At 47.0% G+C, this 15,834-nt stretch overlaps 2 protein-coding genes across 8 annotated transcripts in view; one reads left to right on the plus strand and one right to left on the minus strand.

Moving 5' to 3' along the window:
- Positions 1–11,317, plus strand: part of rpap2 (RNA polymerase II associated protein 2) — a 23,347-nt gene extending 12,030 nt beyond the window's left edge. For 3 of the 5 annotated variants that reach the window (XM_015976045.3, XM_015976049.3, XM_015976046.3), the window contains 4 exons: positions 581–690; positions 1,493–1,573; positions 9,182–9,250; positions 11,092–11,317. In XM_015976045.3, coding sequence (XP_015831531.3) covers positions 581–690; positions 1,493–1,573; positions 9,182–9,250; positions 11,092–11,260 — 429 coding nt within the window. In that variant the 3' untranslated portion in view covers positions 11,261–11,317. Of the gene's footprint in view, positions 1–580; positions 691–1,492; positions 1,574–6,616; positions 6,814–9,181; positions 9,251–11,091 lie in introns of all 5 variants that reach the window. The other 2 variants (XR_008559775.2, XR_011515530.1) reach the window with 2 other exon arrangements.
- A 590-nt stretch (positions 11,318–11,907) lies between these two features.
- On the minus strand, positions 11,908–15,083 carry gfi1aa (growth factor independent 1A transcription repressor a). Of its 3 annotated transcripts, none has more exons than XM_015976055.3 (7): positions 14,993–15,083; positions 14,174–14,338; positions 13,903–14,085; positions 12,779–13,161; positions 12,542–12,679; positions 12,274–12,439; positions 11,908–12,201 (listed from the first exon to the last, which is right to left on the minus strand). In XM_015976055.3, exons 2-7 carry the CDS (start codon positions 14,283–14,285, stop codon positions 12,023–12,025), a joined length of 1,161 nt encoding a protein of 386 aa, XP_015831541.3. In that variant the 5' UTR covers positions 14,286–14,338; positions 14,993–15,083; the 3' UTR covers positions 11,908–12,022. The 3 variants fall into 3 exon arrangements, with proteins under 3 accessions (XP_015831541.3, XP_054589989.2, XP_070397917.1); XM_054734014.2 differs by lacking the exon at positions 14,993–15,083 and adding an exon at positions 14,750–14,852; XM_070541816.1 differs by lacking the exon at positions 14,993–15,083 and having other exon boundaries at positions 14,174–14,508.
- Positions 15,084–15,834: the final 751 nt, after the last annotated feature.

The raw sequence follows: 15,834 nt of genomic DNA on the forward strand, positions 1-15,834 counted from the left end.
CCAGGATTAACATCCAAACACGAACACACAGAGGACCAAGCTAAAGCTCAGAGAGTCAAAATGGCCGAACATCTATTAGCCTGAGGCCGAGGCCTTTCCCCGGAGCTAGCTCTGCGGTCACGTGGCTCGGGTGCTCATTAATTATTCAGAATTTAAAGCATTTAATACACTTAAACAGAAGAGTTACTAAATAATCCACCCCCCCTCAGAGTGGTCATGAGTGTAAACTAGATCTATTAAACCTAGAATGGTTTCTGAACCAGGCTGTAAACATGTTTACTTCTGCTGTCAAGTTGGCTTTTTTATATGGGAGTCAATGAGGATCTGCTCACTTCTGCTGCCAGCCCCTAGTGGACGAGGGTGGAACTGCAATAGTAGCCACTTCCTTGGCTCCAAACCTAAAGAGCGTAATGTTCCCTCGAGCTTTACAAACAGAAACAGGTTCCTCCTGCAGCTTTTCCCAGCAGTCCTCAGCCTTTTCGGATCATCCTGTCATGACCTTTGACCTTTAACCGAGCGGCAGCTGTGTGAACATTTGTTGTTGTTTTGTGGTTTTTCAACGCAGCCTTTTTCCTCACAGCAGGTGGAAGTTCTGGACCGGACCAGGAAGGATCCAGTTCTGCCGCTGATCGACTTCAACGCTCAGAACCTCATTCAGACAAAGATCACCTTGGAGAAGCTCAGCAGCTGGTGTGTGTGTGTGTGTGTGTTTTATAGGGGCCCTGTGGCTCCGCCCCCTCCGGTCGGCTCTTGGGTCTCTGAACGGGGCCATAAAAGTCGTTTTCTAATCCGCTTTGCCTCCCGCCCTGAATCACACAAATTTTGTACTTCAGTTCAAATCAAACGTAACGATGTGAGTTTTAACCACGTCTGTCGTGCACTTTGAGATTCATCAGCCTGTCGTGCACTTTGAGATTCATCAGCTTGTCAGTATTCATAATTGAGACGACGTGGCATATATGACATCACCACAGAGCCCCTCCTCCCCCAGCGTGGCTGCTGCTGACCACATGGCCAGATTCATGGTGGTTTTCTCCACGTTGAATGCTGCTTCTGGGGGAAGAACCCAAACTCGCTATAGTCTTCTCCTCTTCTCTGCGTCTGGTTCCATGATGCCAGCTTGGTGAGACGAACGTTTGAAGTTCTGGACATCATTTTGCACAAAACCTAAAAATGATGTTGGCCCCCGTTTAAAAGAAGCGCCTTCTTGGCATCAACATGTGCCTTTAGATTCCACAGACGTCTATGTGAGTCCATGGCACACACCGAGGATTAGAAAAGGCTCTTTAATTCAGTGTTTCCCTTTGCCGACTGGAAAGGAAGGGCTCCCTGTAGACATCTGTGGATCTAGCTTAGCAGTCTGAAGAGCCACAACTGTTTCAGGAGACTATTTATCATTTTGAGGAATATCTACGGAAGAGCGTGAGGGCCACTGGAAACGGTTATTTGTTGGCCTACACAACCATCTGATGACTCGATCTGTGCTCTGCAGCCTCAGAGACATCGTGGGTACACTCGGCCTCTCCATGAGCGACGTCTGCACCGAGTTGAACAACCTGGTCAGAACATTCAGGTCAGAACATCTCACACACACACAAACTGGTCACAGGTGTAGGCTGTGGTGCTGAATCCAGGCTCAGGTGGGCTAAAGCCTGATTTATACTTCTCCGTCTGCGTTGGTGCGGAAACGTGCGACGCCATCATGCGGCGGCGCAGGGCTCTGACGGGCTCACAGAGGGTGACGGAGACGTGTCCACACTTAAACATCCGTCAAGTGAAGGAGACCGCAAGCTTGTGATTGGTCAGGACGCCACTTCCTGTAAATTTGTAAAACAATCGATGCATTAGGATGCGGACATGAACAGTTATGAATCATCGAAGAAGCACACCATAGGGAGCCCAAGTCCCGCCCATCTACTTCCGCAGCACGGGTCCCCAGAGGCACAAGTCCACAAGGCTAAAAACACTATTTTCTAATCCCGCTTGTTATGTTCCAGGGATTTCACATGTGAAGTCCGAGATTTTTAAAGACGCATTTCGATACCAAGAACACGTTTATTTTCAGACAGGGAGTAATGCTATTTTAGCGGGGTATCCGCGGGTCCTTAAAAAGTCCTTAAAAAGTCTGAAATTAGCTTTTCCAAATTTAAGGCCCTAAAAATCCTTAAAAATGACAAATAATCTTTAATACAGTTTCCAAAGGTCTTAAATGACCAAAGACCCAATAAACAAGATTATTTTATTTCTGTAAAATTTTCATGAATTTCTAGTTAGTGTTCAGCATTTTATGCGTACGATGTTGCCGTAAGCGGAACCGTACACATTCAGTTGGTTGTGAAAGGGGGTTATTTTTAGATGAGCACATTAGCTGGTTAAGCTAGCGGGAGCTTGCGCCATGGGGAAGTGCAAGTTTAATGGTAACTGGATGGCTAATCCCACGTTCGCTACGTGGTTAGCACCGGTTCCAGGCAATAGCTGGAAATTATAGCTTAAATTTAATTTTAAAAATAGCTTAAATTTCGTCAAAGTGGCCTTAAAAATGTCTTAAAAAGTCTTAAATTTGGCTCCCTTAAACCTGCAGGTAACCTGTTTAGGTTTTGTGTGAAAATAAGTCCAGAATAGGGCTGCAACAAACGATTATTTGGATAATCGATTAATCGGATGGGGTCTCGACACGATTAATCGATTAATCGGATTACATGGGGAAATTTTTAAAAACTGCTAGGGAAACGTTATTTCTCTCCTTCCTTCACTTTATTTAACACAACATTATTAGAAAACAGTTCAATAGCAGAAAAACAACATGCCATCACCTAAATTGTCTTATAAGGTGTATAGAAAGAGACCCTAAGCTACATCTATCTGTGACCTAAAATGCTTGGTCCAAGTTAAACAGCTTAAGGGCAATTCTCATGTGTTTTGTTTGATCTCATCTGTTGACATTTATTTTAAATGTAATTAAACATAGGCTGTGAATTAATCAAAATTGATCACTATTTCCAAAAATGACTGAAAAAATACCAAATAAAGCAAAAGCAAATGAATGCCATCCTCCTTGCGATGATGCCCTGGGCAACTGCCATAAAGTCACATCAAGAAATGCTGCTGATCATTCCAATGATCCCAAATAGACTCACATTAGGCCACATGAAAGCAACTGAACCCAAAAATATATTAACCAGTATATAACTGCACTCTCACACAACACGCCTGCAGCAACAGTTAGGACTCCTCCCTCCCTTTTAAAAGCGTTTTTGCTTCTGAGGACATTGTGGTTGTAAAACCACACGCTAGTAGTCCGGCCCCGGTGTGATCAACCAGTTTCTGCGGGAATGTGACGGCGGAACCAGGGCCAGATTAACACTTTGTTGTACCCTGGGCAACAATATTCAAGGGCTCCATCATCACGACCCAAGGATCACCATAATGTGGTCACATACAGAATATTTTACTGTAATATGCAGTAAATATACTCAATACTTGAATGCCTGACAACACGTAACCTGCCCAGAGTAACCTTTGACCCACCTCGTGTGGACTGACCAATGAGGAGAGGGTCTTAACTTGAGGCCCTCTCTTCATTGGTCAGTCTGCATGAGACTGACTCTCAACTGACGTTCAGTCGTAGGCAGCGAAGCGTCTCTGTGCAGCGCAAAAGCCCGGGTGGACAGTTTGTTTAATGTAGGGTGACCATATTTCCATTTCCAAACAAGAGGACAGGGGATCTGTGCCTATGACGTCACACTATGGCAACGCCACACAAACCATGTTGGGACCCATTTTTTGTAAGAACTAAATTAATATCAGATTCTGCCAATAAAAGGGCTCTAAAACAATTCATATGTAAATATTTTGCATATTTAATGCAAAATCTAATTTTTCTGCTTTAGTTCTGCAACAAGGTTTTATTAATAATAAATTATTATACCTTTTGTTTTACTACAGCATCGGTAAGCTTCCTGTGCACAGATTATTAAGGATGCTTGTTTCAGCTGTGAGATTAGACGATAGGATCAATGAAAAAATAAGTTGTCACACACTCCATGGAAACTTTCAGAGAATCCACAAAAAGTGGCTTTCAAATGGTTTTGTTACTTTTTACAAGTTTAGAAAAGCAGCAGATGAGACAGCATGTCTGATCATTTAGTTTTTCATCTGATAATATTAGAACATGTCAGTAATGTCTGAGGGGCTTTTATAAACACCATATAACTAACACTACTGGAGAGGGTATGAATTACACAGAGGCTTCTGGGGAGCCCATTTATGGGGGGGGGGGGGGGGGGGGCATTTTGCTTTGGTCCCCAAAATGTCTTGAAACGGCCCTGGGTGTGACTGAGTTTTGAAGGTGATCTGAATTGTATCAGATGTATAAATATAACATGTGTATAACTTATTGTTTTTTACTGGTAAAAACGTGTCGTGGAGATAAATCTACCTACATTTGACTTTTCAACACTTTGTTTTGTTTTCTTGTTTTTATTGAACTATTTTCCTGTCCTGTCTGTCTCTCATCTTCCTGCATCTCCTCTTAATTCTCCAGAAAATCTGTTGCCTGGATTCTTACCTTTTCACCTCATCAGTTACTTTTGAGCAGATCAAAGGGATCTCCTGACCATACAGCGGAGAGCGCGTTTTCGATGCTGCGTGAGGTGAAATCACCACAGCACAGGTGATGAGCTCCGCAGTAGCGCGCTTCAGGCACAAATAAGACAAAATAGAGAACATGTGCGGACATGAACGATCGTGTGCTAATTATAGTTTTTTGGTTGAACCACTTTGAGAATGGACCGTGCGCTGGAAGCAGCTGCCTGGATCGCTGTGCAACAATGCAGAACCGGTTCGCAGCAGCACAAGTCTGCCGGCTCTCCCTCGCGCTGATCTGACTTGCTCTGGTCTGCGCGCAACGGCGGGCGGGAAGGGGGGGCGCTTTTGGAAGAGTTGTGCGACACAACGAATCGATGACGCAATTCGTTGCCAACGCTTTTAGTAATCGATTTTCATCGAATTTATCGATTCGTTGTTGCAGCCCTAGTCCAGAACTATAAATGTTCTTCACCAAAGTGATGATAAAAGGTTGTGTGTTTATATTGTGTTTTTTGTATATAAGAGACTTTTTAACAGACACATTTGTCTCTCATCCTCCTCCACCTCTTCATACGCTCGCCACCTCTAAACCCACGTTTCCTGTCATTTCCGTCCACAAATAAAACGCTTGCTGCGCGTCTTTTCACTCCTCCAGTCACGGGGGAATTAAACGTTCATATTTTAGAGTTCTTTCTTGAGGTTTTCTTCAAGCTTCTCCGTGTCTGCCGCTAGTTATCCTCGGCTCTCTTTATGTTTTTGAGGGTGTAATGGCGGCGGTGTAGACGACAGCGGCACCCTGACCAATCACAAGCTTGCGTTCTCCGTCTCGACGGACGGATGTTTAGAAAAGAGAGCTCGACTCCGTCCGTCCTTGCGGGGCTCTCCAGCAGGCTCTCAAGGACGGATGATGGCGTTGCGTGTCTCCGCGCTGACGCAGACGCATGACTCCGGCTGTAGGTGACTACGGTCGTGTAGCAAACTTGCAGTTTTGCACAGGTACACGTCCCAGTCTCAGCAGTAACCTTTCCTTTTTAGCAGCGCTGGCCAGTGTGATGTTTTCCACCCAGTATTGTCTACGATAGAACGACCAATCTGGTTTTTTTTTACCTTCTTTGTTTATTGAGCCGGTGTGAGTCCATGTGAGGTGAGCAGAGTAAATCTACTAAACTGCTGCTTGGAAACGATTCAAAGATCTTTAGAGACAAAATGTTTAGCAGAAAATAATCAATTAAACTAAAATATAAAAACATGAAATCTGCTTAAGTTCCCACCGGGAGTCAAACCCGCGTCAGCACACGGCTCACAGATGCCGTAACCAATAGACTACCATAGCTAATACAGCAACTCGCCCAAGACGCAGGTTTTGTCAGAGCAGGCGTGGGCGGAGCTTCACTGAAACAAAGCGTTTTATTTCCGGGTGTAAATTCAGGTCGACTAAAATAAATACGATGAGTGACATCTCGGTGCCAACGTTAATATTTGATCACGTACAGAGCCCACGTGAGCTGGAACCTTTAATAAGAGCAGACGTCTCTGCATCGTCTGATCCAAAGCATCTACATTTCTGTAGTGTGATAACTAAACGGCCTGATTTAGTTTACTTAACCGTGGCAGATTATTGGTGGAAACTTGGTCCTACACGTCCAGAGCAGCTTAGAGAAGTAAAAACAAATCAGGTGCTTTCAAATCCTGATTCACTGCAACATGTGGATTCTGGAGCAGAATCCTGGTCTGAGTGATGGTGAGTTCACTGATCGTAGGATCTTTTATTGCTGCTTGGCTCTGATGCATTCACGAACCTCTAAAAAAAAAAAGAGTCATTTTGCCTTTCAGATCGCCCCATCCGTGAAAGATCATTGAGTTCTGATCAGTAAAGGTTTTTTGATTAATTTGCCTCAAACTCAGAACATCCGAGTGGTACATCCTGTGGAACGCCTAAGCAGCAACGGTGAAATTAACCACTCGTGTGATTCTTTATTCAAGTTGTCACAAACTTCTGAGTCAAGCATTTCCTGCCTTTAACATGCAGAGTATTTCCTTTGGCTAGCTGGCGTGTTTTCAGCAAGTGCGCTATTAAATCACTGCTAGCACGGCAGCGTAGCACCTTCCTGCTTCCAGGAATTCTGTGTTTGGAGGCCTCGCTGACGGGACTGAGCCCAGAGCTGTCAGAGAGACATCCATCACCGCTGTGGCCCCACCTCAACACATCTGTGTTATTATGTTGATGTAAGTCAGAGTGAGGTGAACAGCTTTCCTGTGTTTTAGCGTCTCTGTCATTTGAATGTTTTTGATAAGCAAACAGGATTAACTGTGATTGGTCTGAGGGAGCTGAGTCCCGCTCACACCTGTAGAATGAAGGATCCCGTCTGTGGCGGCCGGTGAAAACACTCCTGGGCCTTCACGTGAAAAGATTCCCCTCCTTTTTCTAGACTAAGTGTTCACATGAACAGCTGAACAATCACTACAACTCCAAAACATTCATTCATGTCCCATCTGCTAGTGAGCTAAAGGTAAAGTCAGGTATCCGCCTCAGAGAACAGGTAGACTAACATTCTAGTAGTGAGCAGCTGCTGTCTAGAACGCCCACATTTGTCCTGATTCACTATTTATTTAGACATTGGTTTGTTTTCCAGTTTGAGCCTCAATCATCTGTTCAAGGTGCAACACCCTCCTCCACCAGTAGGTGGCAGTAACGCAGTATGAATTAGATATCCATCCATTATAATCACCAGTTGGGCAAGTTACTTCAAAACTGTAATGCATTATTTATTACTTGTTACCCTCATTTTAAAGTAATTCATTACATTACAATATTACTGATTTAAAATGTAAGGCATTACACTACTTTTGCATTACTTGAAGTTACTTTCACCGATACAACTTCAGTATGAGTCTGGTCATGTGACGCTCAATGAGCTCATGACATATATGTGGAAGGTGATGTGGTGTCTGAGCTAGGGTTGCTGTTAACAACAGTCAGATATAATAACAGTGCTTTAAAATGATTGTTTACTAAATAAAAGCAACAACAATCTGTACTCTCAGCACGCTGCCATCTTAGATTAACTGAGCAGGGAGTGAGGTGGTGGGGGCTCCAAGCCTATATTTGCCTTGGTCCCCAAATGCCTTGATACGGCCCTGGATGTGGGACTGACTCCCGGGGTGATCTGATTCTATCACATGTATAAATATTAAATGTTTATATATTATTGCTTTTCACTGGTAAACATGTGTATTGGGGATAAATCTACCTACTTTTTTCCTTGTCAAGCACTTTGTTTTGTTTTCTGGATTTTATTTAAATAATTTCCGGCCCTTTCTCTCTCTAACCTTCCTGCATGCTGCATGTTCCAATAGTTCCCAAGCACAGCCACTGCTGCAGCTCACCGCTCCCCACCGGGATGGGGCACATGCAGAGAGTTCCATCGATGTGTGATGACTTGAACAGTGACTAATAATAACCCGTCACTAGATGACTTGGTCGTGGTGAAAGTGTGAGAGAACGTATTTAAACTACACTTAAACGTGTTACACACGGCACGTAGTCTGTATGACGCAGCCATCATTTAGGGCCATTGTAGTGGGCTCTTTGTGATGCCTACCTTCTTCTTCCTGTGAAACTGGTGGGCCGGTGCCCTGGCGCCCTCCACACACACACACACACACACACACACACACACACACATATAGGATTGGATTGGGCCTGAGACAGACTGACCAGTGACCTGAAACCCTCTGGTTAAAGGGCGGGCACCACTGTCGCTCCAGCGCCCCCTGTGGATGAGTTGCCACTGCTGTCTGACAACATAACGTAGGCTCAAAAAGCAACACGTGATGCCTTCAGAAATGGCCTCATCTCACATTTACCTGTAAACCATCCTCAGACTCTTGTGATTACGGAGATTTTCTTACGATTTTATTGAGTTTTGGCCTTGTTACTTAGTTTATTCTTTTATTTTACAGACGCTGACATGAGGTGTCTGTGTATGAATGGATGCATGAACGTGTACGGACTAACGTGTGAATGATGACACGTTTCTCTCTAGCTTATTCGTGTGTGTTGAACTGCTGCATTCTCTATGAAACAAGCTCTGTAAATGGAGTTTTGATTGATTGATGCCAAAGCCTTCTGGGTAAATGATCAGAGGAACGTTCTGGAAGGCGTGCGTCCCGTTCCATCTGGAGTCAAACGAACACTAAAGCACGGTGGTGCCAGTGTGATGGTCTGGGACTGCTCAGGGCCTGGACCACCTGCCGTATACTGATGGAACCATGAATTCAGCTCTCTGGCCGAACACCCTGACCTTTGACCTTAAGCTGGACGTTCCTGCTGGGACATGGTCTGATGCGTCTGACCGATCCTCCTCCAGAGGGCGGAGACTCCTCAGCTGTTACAGCAGGTTTAGGGCCAGGCAGGTTAACAGAAACATGTTTTACTCTGGTTGTTTTGTCCGTTTGCTCATCTGGAACATTTGAGTGACAAAAAGTTAATCAGAACAAATGAGACTTTCGTGTGTGTGTGTGTGTGTGTGTGTGTGTGTGTGCAGTCACATGACACGCTCCAGCTGAGCTCTGGTTCTGACTTTATTCACAGGTTGACCAACACCAACATCATCCACAGAACTCCAGAGTGGACCCTCCTGTCAGTGGTTCTTCTTCATCTGTGAGTTAGGAGATTCCCTCTCAGCTGTGTGTGCGTGTGTGTGTGCGTGTGTGTGTGTGTCTGTGGGTGCGCGTGTGGGTGCGCGTGTGTGTGTGTGGGTGCATGCGTGTGGGTGTGTGTGTGTGTGGGTGCGTGTGTGTGTGTGTGTGGGTGCATGCGTGTGGGTGTGCGCGCGTGTGTGTGTGTGTGGTTGCGTGTGTGTGTGTGTGGTTGCGTGTGTGTGGGTGTGTGCATTTGGGTGCGTGCGTGTGTGTGTGTGTGTGTGTGTGTGGTTGCGTGTGTGTGGGTGTGTGCATTTGGGTGCGTGCGTGTGTGTGGGGGGGTGCGTGTGTGTGTGTGTGTTGGTGCACGCGTGTGTGGGTGCGGTGCATGTGCGTGTGTGTGTGTGTGGGTGTGTGTTGGTGCATGCGTGCACGCGTGTGTGTGGGGGGAGGGTGCGCGCGTGTGTGTGTGTGGGTGCGTACGTGCATGTGTGTGTGTGTGTGTGTGGGTGCGTACGTGCGTGTGTGTGTGTGTGTGTGTGTGCGGGTGAGTGCGTGTGTGTGTGTGTGTGTGTGTGGGTGAGTGCGTGTGTGTGTGTGTGTGTGTGGGTGAGTGCGTGTGTGTGTGTGTGTGTGTGTGGGTGTGTGTGTGTTTGCTGGCAGTTCATGAACAGTTCCGTGCTGCTCCCGTCTTGAGTACACAGCCTTATCTCATCCTGATTGTTCCTCTGGAGATCCATGATGCAACACACACACACACACACACACACACACACACACACTCCTGTAAAACAAACTTTGCCTTGATGGGAACAGCTTCACCTGATTCTGATTTATGTCCCCCCCCCCCCCCAAGAGGACACTGGATAAGCACCAGCTCTGTCTCCGCTGGAGGACGTCTGTAGGAGGCGGTGCTTGTGTGGATTCGGCTCGCAGGCGTTGGTGTCAAATCTGTTTTTCACTGTTGGCTTTAACTGAGATTATATTCCCAAGATAATCTGTCACTTCCATAGTTAAACTTTAGGACTGGGTGGGTGGCCATGTTGGATCCTTTAAGTGATCTCACCAAACACGCCGTCACATGACCCGCTGAACTTCTCGTCCTCTCGTTCCTCCGTCATGAATAATTTGGTGTTGAGTCTAATCTGTCTGCTGCGTGGCAGCTGCAGAGCTCGCCTGGCCTCCATTGTTCAGCCAGCTGAATAATAGATCCCCCCCCCTCCCCCCCGCAACCCTAGCCTCGGAGCCAAGTCGAAGATAAACCAGCAGGATAATAAACCTTACAAACTAGAGTTAAAGTCAGGATTTAATCTGGATTATCTCCGTTAGAAATATCACGTTCATTCTGTGAATCGGTTAGAAGTCATCTGACTCTGATGTAATGAAGCTGGTGAGTGAACCGCTCGGTGGACGTGGAACATCTGTACGATTCCGACCAGATTAGACATTATTAGTCTTCATCCTCCGGAGGCAGGAGGACCAACACCAACCCAACCAGTCAGGACCTGGACCTGCAGCTCAGGTCTAGAAGGGACCTGATGATGTCTAATTCAGGAACCAGAGCACCTCGGCTGGCGGGCCTTCTGCCACACCGAGTCACGGCTCAGATTAAAGACTCGGGAGGAGCTGAGCTCTGGTTCCGTCAGGCTCAGGTGACTTCACTCCAGGCTTTTACCTTTAGAAGGTTTAAGCTGAACCGTTGAGCTTCAGAAGCAAACAGAAGGACCTTTTCAGCAGTTAGACTCTGCAGAACCCGCTCAGCGACCCTGCGCCTCAGAGGCTCCAACAGACGTAATCCTGAGATTATGTTTGGTGTTCTAGTTTGAGCTGGACTTAATCCTGTGTCTGCGGGCTTCCCAGGTTGTCGGAGGTGTCTCCGGTGGTGCTGGAGGCCTTGGAGACGTCAGCTTCTGTGAAGTACTTGAACACACTGATGGAGGGGCTCAACCTCCAGAGACGGGACCTCCTGAGTTTAGTCCAGATGTTCAGACCTCCATCTCACATGTTGACGTGCACGTCTCCCCCATGAAGATCTGGGAGGAACGCTCGTCTTTCTGATTTACACAATAAAATTATACAAAATAAAGTTGGAAGTGTCCGTCTTCTGTTGTGTTTATTGGGTTAGAGCCTGCAGAACCAGGTCCAGATGTTTGGAGCTGCAGAACCAGGTCCAGATGTTTGGAGCTGCAGAACCAGGTCCAGATGTTTGGAGCTGCAGAACCAGGTCCAGATGTTTGGTGCTGCAGAACCAGGTCCAGATGTTTGGAGCTGCAGAACCAGGTCCAGATGTTTGGAGCTGCAGAACCAGGTCCAGATGTTTGGAGCTGCAGAACCAGGTCCAGATGTTTGGAGCTGCAGAACCAGGTCCAGATGTTTGGAGCTGCAGAACCAGGTCCAGATGTTTGGAGCTGCAGAACCAGGTCCAGATGTTTGGAGCTGCAGAACCAGGTCCAGATGTTTGGAGCTGCAGAACCAGAGGAATCCCGCCCACCGCTTCACACCTCCTTACTTTATGGCGCCATAATGTCATTAGTTATATGGTGGTGAGCCTGAGTCCAGATGGCACGCGCAGCCAAACGTTCCTCTGCTGAAAGTTGGACTTATCAGACGTGATTGATGGTCTGCGTGACGTCACTCCGTCAAATCAGTGGAGAAGAAAGCAAACGCAACTCTTCAGGTTAATGTTTAATCACCAGAAACAAACCAGCCTTTACCTGGAGCTCCTTCTCACAGCAATCAGGTCAAAACAAACAAACGGAGTTAAATAAGAACCGAGTCCAGCAGCTGCAGCTCACTTCAGGCCGTGCTGCGCCTCCTTGTGCCTCCGCAGGTCCACCTTCCTCTGGAAGCCTTTCCCGCACAGGTCGCAGCCGAACGGCTTGAATCCCGTGTGCTTCCGGCTGTGCGTGATGAGGTTGGAGCTCTGACTGAACGCCTTCCCGCACACCTGACACTTGTGCGGTTTCTCACCTGAAAGAAAACGCAGGTGTTGGAGCAGCAGTAGCGCCCCCCCCCCCCCCCTCCTCCCTCCGGCCCCCTCACCTGTATGGATGAAGGTGTGCTTCTTCATGTCCGACTTCTGGTGGAACCGCTTCCCGCAGTACTGGCACGGATACGGGCGCGTGTCCGAGTGGATGAGCAGGTGCGTGGAGAGCGTGGAGGAGCGTTTGAAGCTCTTCCCGCAGATTTTACAGCTGAAGCTCCTCTCCTGGGAACAAAACTAGAATCAGTCTCCGTGTGCAGACCTGCGCATCTGAGCTTTAGCACCATGGCTTCGGCCTTGGAGCGCACATCCGAACCGTGCACGCACCTGTGAGTGGACCGCGCGGTGCTGATCCAGGCTCACTGCGTGTCCGAAGGTTTTCCCGCAGGTCTCGCACTCAAACGGTCGCGTGCCGCTGTGAGAGCGTCTCACGTGGACCTCCAACCCGTGAGGTGTGGAGAACACCTTCAGAGGAACATGTTTAAGCTTCTACCCAGGACCAACATCATGCGAGCATCACATGTGAATGATTCATGCCCTGAAACTGCGCGCGCAGCGACGCACCTTGCAGCATTTGATGCATTTATACGATCCGTTCGTCTCCAGGTCAGAGGTCATGAAGTCCTCAGACTTGATCTCTGCCACGCGCAGCTGCTGCTTTGCGTGCAGGTAAAGCTCTTCTCCGTCCTGCATCCTGCAGATCCGGCGGGCCGCGGAAGAGCAGTCCCGGAAGCACCCGACCCGGAGGCTCCGATGAGCGTAAAACTCTTCGTCCTCTGTACCGTAGACACCGGCGACGCGTGGCTGAAGCCCCCCGTGGCCCCGGAGGTGTAGCTGGTAAGGCCCCGGAGGCCGAGGCCTCTGATCGGAACCGGAGTAGTCCGACCACGGGTAGAAGAGCGGGATGCTGACGGGACCCTCCTCAGCTGTGCAACATTTGTCCGAATCTGGGGATTTATTAGAAATTTGTATTGTATTAGTAATAATAATTATAGTTGTTATAGTTATAATAATAATAGTAGTAATAATAAATACTATTATAGTAATAGTAGTAATAATAAATATTGTTATAGTAATAATAATAACAATAATAATTACAGTTGTTATAGTTATAGTGATATTAGTAATAATAAATATTATTATAGTAATAATAATATCAGTTATAGTAATACTAGTAATAATAATAATAATTACAGTTGTTATAGTTATAATAATAGTAGTAATAAATATTATTATAGTAATAGAAATAATAATATCAGTCATAATAGTAATAATAATTATAGTTGTTATACTAATAGTAGTAATAATATATATTATTATAGTAATAATAATAATAATTACAGTTGTTATAGTTATAGTGATATTAGTAATAATGAATATTATTATAGTAATAATAATATTGGTAATAATAATCCTTTAATGGCTTGAATTCTCTCCGATTGTAAAACCCAAATCTTTTCTGATTAATGTGAAAAAAATCACGAGTTTTATCAGTTAAACCGATTTGTTCGATAGTTGAAATAATTTTTAAGCTGGGTAATTAAATAATTATGAATATTTATTGTTAACGTTGTTGTTGTTATTTTTATTTACCATTTAATTTTTTGTTGAAATGTATTTAAAAGCTCATAAACAATGGCCTAAACGCGACTCGACGTCAGGTGCAGGTGAACCCGCTCTGTGCCCACCTGGGGAGGACGAGGGGGACGGCGGGCGCCAGAAATCACAGTGCGAGGCTCTCTCTCTGCAGCTCCGCGGGGACCCGGAGGACAGTGACACCGCCGACCGCAGGCTCGAGCCGGGGGATCCTCTGTCAGCGCGGCTGCCTGTATCCTCAAGCGGCTCCGACACAACCCCCCTTGATTCGGTCGCTGTTTACAGTAGAAAAGGTTAAAACGTCAATGTGCATCTGTAAAGCGGCAACAGTTTCTGTGCGTAATTACGCACGCATGAACCCACCTGCGCACACGTGAGCCAGAGCAGCGTCCAGCCTGCTGCGGTCATCGTCCCAGCAGCGGGGCTGGTGGTAGCTGTGGGCCCGCTTGCTCTTCACCAGGAAGGACCTCGGCATGGTGTCTGTCCTCCTCCGGACTCCGCTCCTCTGCGCCCGCTCGGACCTTATCTCTGGACAGATTTTAACAACACTGGTTGTCAAGCGAGACGGCGTTGGGATTTTTGGCGACCCATTACGCATGCGCAAAGAGACCGGATCGTTTGCCAGGTGTCATCGGGCTGGTGGCCAAAAGCTAAGCCAGGTAACCCTCCACCCCACCCCCATCCGGGTCCTGGATGAAGTCTAAATAAAGCCAGTTTCTGTGGATCTGAGGAAGAACTTCGTGATTTTTACCCAAAACTTCACATCTGCAGCCTCAGTCCAGCGATTAGAATGGATTTTTACACAAAGAGTGAATGAAACAGGAAGCTGAGACTGGGTCAGCCCAGGAGAACCCGAACTTTACCTCCTGACCACGCGCGTAAGAGTTATGTCTATAATAACGGTGTGTGTGTGTGCGTGCGTGTGTGATGGATAATGACCTAATTGTTCTGCCGGTTGAAAAGTGATCCCGTTAATGAAACGCGCACGGCTGCAACAGCCTGCTTGCTGGAGAGCACGGTGTCCCGTTACAGTTCCACTGCGCTTTACACCACACACACACACACACACACACACACACACACACACACACACACACACCCGGTGGGAGCAGGGTCTGTTTGATGCACCTGCAGCAGGTAGAACAAGCAGAGCAGATAGCAGCAGCACGTGTTTCTACTCACACTGGAGAGTCCAGCTCCGGGGACAGCTCTGTCCTGATGGTGAGACCAGCAGACCTCTCTCCACCCCCACCCTCGCAGACGAGTTTTCCTGTAAAGCGGCCATGACAGACAGACACCGACACACTGATTCAGGTGTTGATAAGGGAGCAGAGCCTGCAGAAGTTCTGCATTTGCACAAAAAGAAATCATGTTGCTTTTAGACACGACTTCCTTCTCTCACTGGCGCTTAGATTTGACATTTTTATCAGCAAAGCTTGCTTTCCCTCATCTGATTTCAGTTTCATCATCCCAACACTTTCACATTTGAACACTCTGACTATGTTAACTGATCAAAGTCAGTCAAAAACTGGGAGCTGGACGTTTTTTAAAACAAATTTAGCTTCAAACACAAAAAGTTTTGTCATCTCCAGAAATCCGAACCTGCGCGCTCCACCCTGTGATTGGGCCTGCTGGAAGACTTTAGGAGGGATCCTGCTGCATGTTTTTATTTTCTCTGCTGATTCTCAGCCTGCAGACAGAAACAGGAGCGATGTGACGGCGTGTCAGACTCTGGGCTCTGCACTGACTCACAACAGGAAACCATGGCCGAGTCAAGAGGACGCTATCAGTGCTGCCACAGGCTCTTCTCTGTGCCCCCCCCCCCCCCCATCCCCCACCACAGGCCTTGATTCTTGCTCTTTTAAAACTACAGCGATGTGATTGGAGCTCGGGCCTGCTCTCAGAGGTCCCACCGTGGCGGTGTCCAACTTGAGCAGCAGCTTGGTTGAGTTGCATGGGGTTCGATAAAGACTCGCTCTGGCTGCAGCCGTGAAGGTCGTTTTCTCAAGCTCTGCAGCCTCGGA

Source organism: Nothobranchius furzeri, chromosome 11 (assembly GCF_043380555.1).
Source record: "Nothobranchius furzeri strain GRZ-AD chromosome 11, NfurGRZ-RIMD1, whole genome shotgun sequence".
Lineage (NCBI taxonomy): Eukaryota > Metazoa > Chordata > Actinopteri > Cyprinodontiformes > Nothobranchiidae > Nothobranchius > Nothobranchius furzeri.

What these genes read in the sequence shown, in the direction of transcription:
- gfi1aa (XM_070541816.1), bottom strand. Translation starts at nt 14,408, where the DNA reads ATGCGTAATGGGTCGCCAAAAATCCCAACGCCGTCTCGCTTGACAACC. An exon ending in AATGCATCAAATGCTGCAAG is followed by an intron (nt 12,680 to 12,778) that starts GTGCGTCGCTGC and finishes GTTCCTCTGAAG; the next exon opens with GTGTTCTCCACACCTCACGG. An exon ending in GCACACCTTCATCCATACAG is followed by an intron (nt 12,202 to 12,273) that starts GTGAGGGGGCCG and finishes GTTTTCTTTCAG; the next exon opens with GTGAGAAACCGCACAAGTGT.